Source organism: Gigantopelta aegis, chromosome 5 (genome assembly GCF_016097555.1).
Source record: "Gigantopelta aegis isolate Gae_Host chromosome 5, Gae_host_genome, whole genome shotgun sequence".
Classification (NCBI taxonomy): domain Eukaryota; kingdom Metazoa; phylum Mollusca; class Gastropoda; order Neomphalida; family Peltospiridae; genus Gigantopelta; species Gigantopelta aegis.
This window is the reverse complement of record NC_054703.1, coordinates 33,628,531-33,641,742: the sequence shown is the minus strand read 5'-3', so window position 1 is coordinate 33,641,742 and position 13,212 is coordinate 33,628,531. Positions and strand designations below refer to the sequence as shown.

At 42.2% G+C, this 13,212-nt stretch overlaps 1 protein-coding gene across 1 annotated transcript in view; it reads left to right on the top strand.

Moving 5' to 3' along the window:
- The window catches only part of LOC121373110 (protein KTI12 homolog), a 21,703-nt gene extending 8,491 nt beyond the window's left edge, over positions 1–13,212 (top strand). The window contains exons 4-8 of the mRNA XM_041499559.1: positions 26–81; positions 2,960–3,039; positions 4,754–4,913; positions 8,228–8,290; positions 12,259–13,212. Coding sequence (XP_041355493.1) covers positions 26–81; positions 2,960–3,039; positions 4,754–4,913; positions 8,228–8,290; positions 12,259–12,402 — 503 coding nt within the window. The 3' untranslated portion in view covers positions 12,403–13,212. The remainder of the gene's footprint in view (positions 1–25; positions 82–2,959; positions 3,040–4,753; positions 4,914–8,227; positions 8,291–12,258) is intronic.

Sequence of the window (13,212 nt, the reverse complement as noted above, 5' to 3'; positions counted from 1 at the left end):
AAGGGACTCTCATATATGTTTTCAGGTTTCCGTTACGAGCTGTACTGTGTTACAAAATCCTGCCAGACGCCTCAGTGTGTGGTAAGTTCTAAATTCACATTATAGACATTGAAATAACAACCCTGGCAATTAAAAAAATTTACACAGCAAAGAAACATGCCTTTGAAAAAACAAATTGAATGTAGTCCAAGACAAAAAAGTGCCATATAAAATTAAAATGTCCACAGCAATCTCCACGGTATTGATGGTTGCCATGGGCAATTGCTGCGAACAAACCTTCATGCAGGGCTTGTAGAATTTTAATAAAAATTCAGTAGCCATGGGATCAGTGATTTTAAAAATTTACTAGCCATAATTAAAAAATCAATACGGTAGCCCTACTTTTAAGTAAATACAAATTTACTCCTAATAATAATCACTTAAAGAGGAAGATAGTGCTTAAAAACCCGGTTTACTAAATAAACTTAAATACAGTATTTGACAACTTCTTTTTTTCACTAGTCGTCGGGCATGACAATAGTAGTTATTTACTAGCCCAAAACTGAATATCACTAGCTATGGGAGTGGGGCTACCATAATCTAGAAGCTCTGCTAGCCATCGGGCATGACAATAGTAGTTATTTACTAGCCCAAAACTGAATATCACTAGCTATGGAAGTGGGGCTACCATAATCTAGAAGCACTGCTTCATAAAACCTCCGCAAAAATAAAATTCACAGGCCATAGAATTTCAAATTTCATGGAATTTTTTTTTCGGTTCCGTGCCTTGTGATCATGGTATCCCATCAGAAACTGTTTTTAAGTTCCATTAAATAGTCATACTCGATATAACAGTCATGGGAAACGAAATTTCGGTTCCGTGATTTTACTGACTCGTTACGGAAACGGTTGTTTCCTTGAAATCCATGGGCCTATATTTAGCCCAGTGGTAAAAGTGCTCGTTTAATGCGCGGTCGGTCTAGGATCGATCCCCGCAGGTGTAATAAAGGCCGTGGAATGGCGCATATAAAAGATCCCTTGCTGCTAAATGAAAAAGAGTAGCCCATGAAGTGGTGACAGCGGGTTTCCTCTCTCAATATCTGTGTGGTCCGTAACCATATCTCTGACGATGTGTGTGTCATTAAATAAAACATTTCCTTTCAGTTAACCAATCTCCTATTTATTTATAACCTGTTATATGTACATGTATGGTCATGTAAATGGTACAAAAATTTGCACAAAAGTATGTTAAGCAAAAGTCGATTTGCATTCATGAGCGAAACCTGAGGTGCTTGCTTCACAAGATCAATTAAATCACCTCGGTGGATCCATTCAACTGATTGTTTTTTTCTAATTCCAACCAGTGCACCACAACTGGCCAAAGACCATGGTATGTGTTTTCCTGTCTGTGTGATGGTGTATATAAAAGGTCCCTTGCTGCTAATGAAAAAATGTAGCGGGTTTCCTCTGATGACCACGAGTCAGAATTACCAAATGTTTGACATCCAATAGCCGATGATTAGTTAATGAATATGCTCTAGTAGTGTCATTAAACAAAAACAGATTTTTCGTGAGAGAAACAGTAATTCTTGCAATTTTCAAAGGTTTATGAATCATTTGGAATTTCATCATCAATCATTAACCTGTAATCAGTTTGTACCAGCTAATCAACTTTCAATTAGAATTTTATAAACGTAAGAAGGATTTACTTTATTAAGACGATGCACCTATTGTCATGTTAGAGGTGGGGTGTAGCCCAGTGGTACCTGCCTCGGCGGTTTCATTGTTTAGTCATCAGACTGACCACTAACCCACTGGTAGGTACTGGGTTCACAGCCCAGTACCAGCTCCCTCCCAGATTGAGTTTTAATGACTCAATAGGTAGGTGTAAGACCACTACACTGACTTGTCTCTCACTAACCACTAACCTACTGGTAGGTACAGGGTTCGCAGCCCGGTACCAGCTCCCCCCCAGAGTGAGTTTTAACGACTCAATAGGTAGGTGTAAGACCGCTATACCCTCTTCTCTCTCACTAACCACTAACCTACTGGTAGGTACAGGGTTCGCAGCCCGGTACTGGCCCCCACCCAGAGCGAGTTTCAGTAACTCAGTGGGTAGGTGTAAGACAGCTGCACTGACTTCTGTCTCACTAACCACTAACCTACTGGTAGGTACAGGGTTCGCAGCCCGGTACTGGCCCCCACCCAGAGCGAGTTTCAGTAACTCAGTGGGTAGGTGTAAGACAGCTGCACTGACTTCTGTCTCACTAACCACTAACCTACTGGTAGGTACAGGGTTCGCAGCCCGGTACTGGCCCCCACCCAGAGCGAGTTTCAGTAACTCAGTGGGTAGGTGTAAGACAGCTGCACTGACTTCTGTCTCACTAACCACTAACCTACTGGTAGGTACAGGGTTCGCAGCCCGGTACTGGCCCCCACCCAGAGCGAGTTTCAGTAACTCAGTGGGTAGGTGTAAGACAGCTGCACTGACTTCTGTCTCACTAACCACTAACCTACTGGTAGGTACAGGGTTCGCAGCCCGGTACTGGCCCCCACCCAGAGCGAGTTTCAGTAACTCAGTGGGTAGGTGTAAGACAGCTGCACTGACTTCTGTCTCACTAACCACTAACTAGTGTCCTAGACAGACGGCCCAGATAGCTGCTGTGTGTGCCGAGGACAGCGTGCTTGAACCTTAATTGGATATAAGCACAAAAATAAGTTAAAGAGAGAGAGAGAGAGCCCAGTGGTAAAGCACTCGCCTTAAAAACGTAATTAAAAAGTGTTGAGAGTGTTGTTAAATAGAACATATTAAAAAGTGTTGAGAGTGTTGTTAAATAGAACATATTAAAAAGTGTTGAGAGTGTTGTTAAATAGAACATATTAAAAAGTGTTGAGAGTGTTGTTAAATAGAACATATTTCTTTATTGCCCAAAACTGATATGAAAATATTGACCTCCGGTATATGCGTATTATTTTTTAGGTGTGGTGTGATATTAACCCTGCGCTAGCCGCGGACTGGAACACAAGAAGAGACAGCGGTGAGCAGTACTCGTCAGACATGTAAGACACAAGAGTGGAATCAACAAAACCCCCAGTGACGTAGCTAGGATGTTTTTTTAGTGGGTTTTTTTCAAGGGGGTGGGGGCAATTGAATTCTTGGAACGAACAAGCATGGAAGGTGCAAGACACTAGGGAGTCCGGGGGCATGCCTCCCAGGAAATTTTGAAATGTAGAGGCTCAGAAATACCATTTTGCAACCATTCCAGGGGCGGTACATACTTAAAACATTAATATCAATAACCAGTAAGCTTCTATTATTTTTACCTATTATAATTGCCTTCCCCCCACCCCACTAGCTATGGCCCTGATCCCACACTAACATTAATTTTAAGGAATACTATCCCACCCCCACCGCCAAACCTTTTGAGGAGTGGAACTCTTCATGACTACCAACTGCCATCACAAAGTTGGCCAACTTTCTGCTATCACAACTTCTACGACTCTCCAGTTGCTACTCTAAGCGCTCTTAAAACTTGATTCTCGTCGTATAACCCATTATGCTAGAATCACACTACTACCAACTGTCAGCACAAAATTGGCCAACTTTCTGCTGTCACAACTTCTACGACTGTCCAGTTGCTAGTACTCTTACAACTCTATTCTCATCGTATAACCCATTAGTTGTTAATCTGAGCGCACCCGTCGTAATTAGGGAGGTGGGGAAATTACAACACAACCGTAGGTAAACTTTCTGCTGGCAGTTGGTACTATGCGCCTAGGCTTAATTACAATTCAGCCATTGAAATTTTGCTGGCAGTTGGTAGTTTGAACCTGAGATTACTGTCCTGGGTTTTTTAGAGAATGGGAGGAAAATAGAATGTATGGTTGTAGAAACAATAGCAAAACCCATCTAAACATGACACCAACACGACCAAGTAAAATTGCAATTTTAAGAGTTAATAGATGTGATCCAGGGGCCCTATATTTTCGAAGCCATCTTAGCGCTACGAAATCGTAAAACCGTCGTAGGTTGTGACGTCACTACAGCGCACGCCATAGTGACATCATAGCTTACGATGATTTCACGATTTCGTAGGCTAAGATAGCTTCGAAAATATGGGCCCAGGTCTTAACGTTGGCAAGTAAGAGGGCACAGCCGTTTTATCCAGTGGCGTAGCATGGGTTGCAGGCGCCCGGGGCAATGCAAGTATTGCGGCCCCTAACCTGTGTCAACCATTAACACTCCCCGAGTCCCTTCCACCAGTCCAGAATTTTGCACCCAGGGCGACCGCCCTAGTGGCCCATGCTATGCCACTGATTTAATCTTACCTGATGGACTTTTTTTTTCTAGTGCATTGCGGCTAGAAGGCAGAGAAACAAGGCAAACTTCAACAAGTGTCTTAATACAACACAGCAGAAATCATTAAATATCACCATGTGTGAACTGTTTTATGTTTTTGTAATAAGACAACTTTCAAGGATGTATGATGACCAATTTGTAATAATTGCAAAATGAGGAATGGCAGATTGGCCGTAGGACTGTTCTATTTTCAGGGCATTTGAGAATAAGACTAGGGCGTTGTGGTAAATTGGCACATGGTGACATGGCCACCGTTAAATTTGAGCCCTGATGTTCAGTACTCAGTCAGATATTTTTAAAGGGAACTTTAAAAATGACCAGTTTTCAGGGGTTTCCGGTTTACAAAGGGTCTGGTTTTGAGGACTGGTTTTGCTGTATTGTGTAAGGTATATAATACTGTTTGTTTTCTTCCAGTCTGAGTGGTCTGGTGATGAGGTTTGAGGAACCGAAGCCCAACAACCGCTGGGACAGTCCGTTGATCGTGGTACAGAGCGACGATCGACTGCCGTGCAAAGAAATCTGTGACGCTATATTTGAAAGAAAGGCTCCTCCACCAAACCACTCCACACAGTCTGTAAGTAGATCTCGACACACTCCCCCACCAAACCACTCCACACAGTCTGTAAGTAGATCTCGACACACTTCCCCACCAAACCACTCTACACAGTCTGTAAGTAGATCTCGACACACGCCTCCACCAAACCACTCCACACAGTCGGTAACTAGATCTCGACACACTCCCCCACCAAACCACTCCACACAGTCTGTAAGTAGATCTCGACACACGCCTCCACCAAACCACTCCACACAGTCGGTAAGTAGATCTCGACACACACCTCCACCAAACCACTCCACACAGTCTGTAAGTAGATCTCGACACTCCTCCAAACCACTCCACACAGCCGGTAAGTGGTGCTCGATAGATTAGTGATGTTCCAATGATCGATTGTAATAAAAAACATTTGGTTTGATGATCGATTATAAAAGTCCATAATCGATTGTGTCAAGAAACAGTAATTAACAGTAATTGTTCCTCCAATTTAGATGACTGAATTGATAAAAATATGTTGGGTTGGTGTTTGTTTCCATGTGTATATAAAGAAAAAAAGATATTAAATAGTAATAGTAGATTAATATTGGTAGATATTAAAGGTAAAATTAGTCATTTATAGGGTCTTGATCCTGGTAAAGACGACAATACATTTATAGGTGTGTAACCATTATAAATATTTAAAATCTTTCTTATGTTCATAAAATTCTAACCGATTGTGTAATTGAAAATTGATCGGTTGGTGCAAACTGATTATAACTGATGATCGATGTTCAACGGATTGCCTTTATAGAACTTTGTTATTCAGGCATGGAAACTAGTGGAGAATGGTCGTTATGGTTACCGGCAGGTTAACACATGGCAAGAAAATCGAGAACAGTATTATGTTATTAAACTACACCACCTACATTTTGATCAATTCGGTGTTATTTAGATACACAGACCACAATTAATTGCGCTATATATTTTTCTATATAGCATTAGTGTATGATATTATAACATCTTTATTAATATCAGCAGGCCCATGCATTTTTTAAATGTATCTTTGCCTGCTTGAGAGGGGTGGGACGTAGCCCAGTGATAAAGCGCTAGCTTGATGTGTGGTTGGTTTAGGATCGATCCCTGATGGTGGCCCCATTGGACTATTTCATATTCCAGCCAGTGCTCCACAACTGGTGTAACAAAGGCCGTGGGATGGCGCACATATCTGATGCCATATAACTAAAATAAAATATGTTGCCTGCCTGGGGGACACATACCCTGAAAAGGACAACCCCTGAAGTCCAAGTTTTTCTCCCAGGGTATCAGTACAGTGAGAGTGGTGAAATGACTTAGTAACAAAGTAACAGCGTACAAATATATCTATGAAGGGATTTGACAGTAATAATAATGGAAATATAAATAAGTCGTAATCTATTGGTTACCAGATAAATTAGTATTTTGTGGTAACCTGCACATGGATTACTTCTATGCCTGGGGTAGGGTGTAGGACAGTGGTAAAGTGCTTGCTTGATGCATGGTCGGTTTGGTGTCAATCCCAGGGTTCGACCTTAACAGTAGCCCAGGGTATTTTAGCTACCAATTTTTCACTCGGGCTACCAGATGTCTAAACGTGGTAGTCCGCCGGGCTACTAGATTTTGTTTTTGCACATCTAGTTATTCTGCAATCAACAAGATAATTAAACACCTAAAAAACACAACCTGAAACTATATTTGAATAAAAATAACTGATTTTGCTATTTTCTCTACTGTTTTAAAAGTTTATTAAAACAGTGGGCTACCAATTTTACTGAGGACTACCTGATTTCTTAACATGGAAGCCCGATGGGCTACCACTGATAAAAGTTAAGGTCACGGCCTGGATCCCTGTCAGTGGGCCCATTGAGCTATTTCTCATTCCAACCAGTGCTCCACGACTGATATATCAAAGGCCGTGGTATGTGATATCCTGTCTGTTGAATGGTCCATATGAAATAAATCATCCCTTGCTGCATTAGGAAAAATGTTGCGGGTTTCCTCTATTGTGCTCCAGTGGTGTCATTAAACAAAACAAACGTCTATGCCTTGTTGTTAGTCCCCATCTGGACACATTTTTCATTTCAACTTATTATTTTTCTTTATATCCAAGTGGGTTAGTTAGTGATTAGTGAGAGAGAAAAGGGTGTAGCGGGCTTACACCTACCCACTGAGTCATTAAAACTCACTCTGGATGGGAGCCGGTACCAGGCTGCGAACTCAGTACCTACCAGTGGGTTAGTGGTGTTAGTAGTTAGTGGTCAGTGAGAGAGAAAAGGGTGTAGCGGTCTTACACCTACCCACTGAGTCGTTAAAACTGGCTCTGGGTGGGAGCCGGTTTCGGGCTGCAAACTCAGTACCTACCAGTCTTATATCTGATGGCCGCTTAAGCATGATGCCACCGAGGCTGGTACTGGACACAAAACATTTTTGACAAAGTTATGCCTTTTGAACATCTAGGTGATTAAGACAACATGTTGTTAGGCCTGGCAAGACTAGAACTACGAGCCATTTGTTGCTTTAATAGTGCTCTCAGATTGCTTGTTTACTTTTACATTCTGCAGTAGCATCAGGACTAGCCATGGAATCAGCCATTTTTAAATTTCTTTTGAACATCATCTGTCCTCAAAACTAGTGCATATTCCCTATGGTTAGAAATTTGTTACAGACATTAAAGTCTCAAATAAACCAAGTAAAAAGGATAGATTGCTCAGATTACGACAGAGCAAAACCCAAGATGTCTGAACCATAAGACGCGAAGGGAAAAGAAGGAAGTTACAGTCACGTGACCCGAACAGGAAGGGGTGCACAGTAGAAGAATGTTAGGCCATCCCATTGGCTGTTGGGATGTTCAGACCAGTCCACTATCCATAGGGAATATGCACTAGTTTCGAGGACAGGTGATGTATCTATAAAAGAAAAAACACTCCAAGTTTTCTCCAATTTACTAGCCACGATTAAACATTCACTAGCCCTACTTTACTTTAAGTTAATACAATTTTACTAATAGTAATATTGTCACCTAGAGAGGGAGCTAGAGCTTAAAAATGCTAAAATTGGGGGTGGGGGCAGGATTTTCACATTTACAAAATAAACTGAAATGCAGCATTTGACAACTTTTGTTTGACTAGCCATCGGGCATGGCAATAGTAGTTATGTACTAGCCCAACATCGAATATCACTAGCCATGGGAGTGGGGCTACCATAATCTAGAAACCCTGGTAGCATTCTCTCTCACATTTGAAGCCAAGATAGTATACAGATCGAGGTGTCATTAAACTAACATTCCTTTCCTTTTCTTACATTCAGGTTATATTTTTCAGCAACCTTTATCATCAACCAACTTCCTTCACGAGCTTGACAGAGTAACACAGGAAACGTTAGCAGTAAGTACTAGTAATTTTGTACTTGCCAGCTACATGTACATAACCAGGAGGGATTTTAGAGGTGCGAATGCACACCATTTCAGGGGTGTGGTCCTAATGGGAGCTTGTTTTTTTGTTTTTTTACTTTTCAGTTCTTTGATTTAAAAAAATTGAATATTGATCATAAACATTACTACTTCGTTACAGAAATGAACCCCTTTAAAAAATTCTTGGTGATGCCCATACTTTGTGGTACAGCAGTCTGCATGCATCATTAGTTACAGCTACCACAGCAGTCTGCATGCATCATTAGTTACAGCTTTAATGTTATTTCTTTTTGTTTAGGACTGTTCCGGAAGTTATCATATACTGGGCATGGGCATTCAGGCTTTCTGCCAGAGCATAATAATTTGGGGGTACTTCATAAAAATGCTGGATGTTTCGTTGAGAAAACTTTTAACACATTTCCTTGAAAGAACTTCAACACAATCATAACACATGTACATCTATTACTTTATATAAAACTTGTGATACTGTGTCCAGTCTTTTATGTGTCAAGGATTTTTTGTTTATAACCGATTGTTCTCCAGTTTACCCGATATGGCCGATTCTCTTTTCCAGACATATGGGCGGGATATAGCTCAGTGGTAAAGCACTCACCTGATGCACGTTCGGTCTATGATCTGTATTTTGATTGTCAGTTGTCTCGTGTTCTCTGAAAAGTTCCGAGCCTTGTTATATACTCAGGGCGGACTGTAGTCCTGTAGTTAAGCACTCACCTGATGCGCGTTCGGTCTATGATCTGTATTTTGATTGTCAGTTGTCTCGTGTTCTCTGAAAAGTTCCGAGCCTTGTTATATACTCAGGGCGGACTGTAGTCCAGTGGTTAAGCACTCACCTGATGCGCGTTCGGTCTATGATATGTATTTTGATTGTCGGTTGTCTCTTGTTCTCTGAAAAGTTCCGAGCCTTGTTATATACTCAGGGCGGACTGTAGTCCAGTGGTTAAGCACTCACCTGATGCACGTTCGGTCTATGATCTGTATTTTGATTGTCAGTTGTCTCGTGTTCTCTGAAAAGTTCCGAGCCTTGTTATATACTCAGGGCGGACTGTAGTCCTGTGGTTAAGCACTCACCTGATGCGCGTTCGGTCTATGATCTGTATTTTGATTGTCAGTTGTCTCGTGTTCTCTGAAAAGTTCCGAGCCTTGTTATATACTCAGGGTGGACTGTAGTCCAGTGGTTAAGCACTCACCTGATGCACGTTCGGTCTATGATATGTATTTTGATTGTCAGTTGTCTCGTGTTCTCTGAAAAGTTCCGAGCCTTGTTATATACTCAGGGTGGACTGTAGTCCAGTGGTTAAGCACTCACCTGATGCACGTTCGGTCTATGATATGTATTTTGATTGTCGGTTGTCTCTTGTTCCCTGAAAAGTTCCGAGCCTTGTTATATACTCAGGGCGGACTGTAGTCCAGTGGTTAAGCACTCACCTGATGCACGTTCGGTCTATGATATGTATTTTGATTGTCAGTTGTCTCTTGTTCCCTGAAAAGTTCCGAGCCTTGTTATATACTCAGGGCGGACTGTAGTCCAGTGGTTAAGCGCTCACCTGATGCACGTTCGGTCTATGATATGTATTTTGATTGTCAGTTGTCTCTTGTTCCTTGAAAAGTTCTGAGCCTTGTTATATACTCAGGGCGGACTGTAGTCCAGTGGTTAAGCACTCACCTGATGCGCGATATGTATTTTGATTGTCAGTTGTCTCTTGTTCCCTGAAAAGTTCTGAGCCTTGTTATATACTCAGGGCGGACTGTAGTCCAGTGGTTAAGCACTCACCTGATGCACGTTCGGTCTATGATATGTATTTTGATTGTCGGTTGTCTCTTGTTCCCTGAAAAGTTCCGAGCCTTGTTATATACTCAGGGCGGACTGTAGTCCAGTGGTTAAGCGCTCACCTGATGCACGTTCGGTCTATGATATGTATTTTGATTGTCAGTTGTCTCTTGTTCCCTGCAAAGTTCCGAGCCTTGTTATATACTCAGGGCGGACTGTAGTCCAGTGGTTAAGCACTCACCTGATGCGCGTTCGGTCTGTGATATGTATTTTGATTGTCAGTTGTCTCTTATTCCCTGAAAAGTTCTGAGCCTTGTTATATACTCAGGGCGGACTGTAATCCAGTGGTTAAGCACTCACCTGATGCACGTTCGGTCTATGATATGTATTTTGATTGTCGGTTGTCTCTTGTTCCCTGAAAAGTTCCGAGCCTTGTTATATACTCAGGGTGGACTGTAGTCCAGTGGTTAAGCACTCACCTGATGCGCGATATGTATTTTGATTGTCAGTTGTCTCTTGTTCCCTGAAAAGTTCTGAGCCTTGTTATATACTCAGGGCGGACTGTAGTCCAGTGGTTAAGCACTCACCTGATGCACGTTCGGTCTATGATATGTATTTTGATTGTCGGTTGTCTCTTGTTCCCTGAAAAGTTCCGAGCCTTGTTATATACTCAGGGCGGACTGTAGTCCAGTGGTTAAGCGCTCACCTGATGCACGTTCGGTCTATGATATGTATTTTGATTGTCAGTTGTCTCTTGTTCCCTGCAAAGTTCCGAGCCTTGTTATATACTCAGGGCGGACTGTAGTCCAGTGGTTAAGCACTCACCTGATGCGCGTTCGGTCTGTGATATGTATTTTGATTGTCAGTTGTCTCTTATTCCCTGAAAAGTTCTGAGCCTTGTTATATACTCAGGGCGGACTGTAGTCCAGTGGTTAAGCACTCACCTGATGCGCGTTCGGTCTGTGATATGTATTTTGATTGTCGGTTGTCTCTTGTTCCCTGAAAAGTTCCGAGCCTTGTTATATACTCAGGGCGGACTGTAGTCCAGTGGTTAAGCACTCACCTGATGCACGTTCGGTCTATGATATGTATTTTGATTGTCGGTTGTCTCTTGTTCCCTGAAAAGTTCCGAGCCTTGTTATATACTCAGGGCGGACTGTAGTCCAGTGGTTAAGCACTCACCTGATGCACGTTCGGTCTATGATATGTATTTTGATTGTCGGTTGTCTCTTGTTCCCTGATAAGTTCCGAGCCTCTTGTTCCCTGATAAGTTCCGAGCCTTGTTATATACTCAGGGCGGACTGTAGTCCAGTGGTTAAGTGCTCGCTTAATGAGCGGTCGATCTAGGATCGATCTCTGTTGGTGTGCCTATTGGACTATTTCTCATTCCGGCCAGTTCGCCAAGACTGGTATATCAATGGGTGTGGTATGTGCTATCCTATCTGTGGAATGGTTCATATAAAAGATCCCTTGCCACTAGTGGAAAAATGTAGCAGGTTTCCTCTCTTAGGCAATATGTCAAAATTACCAAATTTAATGTTTGACATAGATCTAATAGCTGATGATCAATGAATCAGTCAATTTTATAAATGTTCTTTTTCAGACAATTAACAACTTCAGTATACGATGCATGGATGTCAGAAATTACCAACTTTCGTCGTTTTTTTTCCACTTGAAAATAAAGATAGATGATGGACAAGGAAATTTCCTCAATAAACTGTAATGTGTTTAAAGTAGGTCATATGACCTAGTTACGGTACGGACACACCACTATCTGTACTTGTATGCAAGGTTTGATTGGTTCAATTACAGTCCTGGTTGTAGATTACCGTAATTACACCCACTGTTGTTGATGCAAGGTTTGATGATCCGATGTAAATTGTTAAGAAAGATATGGACAGTCAATGTAATGTGTGTTCCCGGTCATCTTATTGTAATACCTGATTATCGTGGCTAACTTTCTGACTGTATCATTTTCTTAGATGTTAAAAAATTAAGGTTTTGTTTAGGTATCACTTGGATAACGAGATTATTTTTTTTCACTTGTACAGACTTAGTAAACAAGAGTACCGGTGGGGTACTTGATACAGGTTGTCAATAGTAGTAGAAATTTGTGGAAAATGTTACTCGACCATCCTTAACCTCATTCTCAGCTACAGCACACACGACCTTTGACCTTGTCCGAGTTGCAGCGACAGAAGCGTCAGTTTATCTCGTACACGAAGACTCATCCTGTGGAGGATACTAGCAGCCTCACGAGCATGTTTGTCCAGTTCCTCAACTCCAGTCTCCAGTGACACAGCTTTCTAAAGCACTGGCCTGATACAAGGTCAATCTAGGATTGATCCCCGTCGGTGGGCCCATTGGGCTGTTACTCATTCCAGCCAGTGCACCACGACTGGTATATCAAGTCCATGGTATAAGCTATTGTGTTTGGGTGGGATATAGCTTAATGGTAAAGCCTGATGCACGGTCGATCTAGGATTGGTGGGGTCATGTGGCTATTTTTTTGTTCCAGTCAGTGCACTATGACTAAGGCTGTGGTATAATCTATCCTGCCTTTGGGTGGGACATGGCCCAGTGGTAAAGCACTCGCTTGATGCACCGCCAGTAAAGGATCAATCCCCGGCTATTTCTCGTTCTAACCAGTACACCATGACTGGTATATCAGGTCCATGGTATAAGCTTTATAAAGGAGAGGGACATAGCCCAGTGGTAAAGCGCTCATCTGATGCACGGACACTCAGGGATCGATCCCCATCGGTGGGCCCATTGGGCTGTTTCTCATTCTAGCCAGTACACCATGACTGTTATATCAAGTCCATGGTATAAGCTATCCTGTCTGTGTGCGGAACAGAGCCCAATTGTAAAATGCTCGCCTGATGCATCATCAGTATAGGATCAATCCCCATCAGTGGGGCTGTTTCTCGTTCTAACCAGTACACCATGACTGGTATATCAGGTCCATGGTATAAGCTTTATAAAGGGGAGGGACATAGCCCAGTGGTAAAGCGCTCGCCTGATGCACGGTCGGTCTCTTGATTGATCCCTTTAGGTGGGCCCATTGGGTTATTTTTTGTTCCAACCAGTCCACCACGACTGGTATA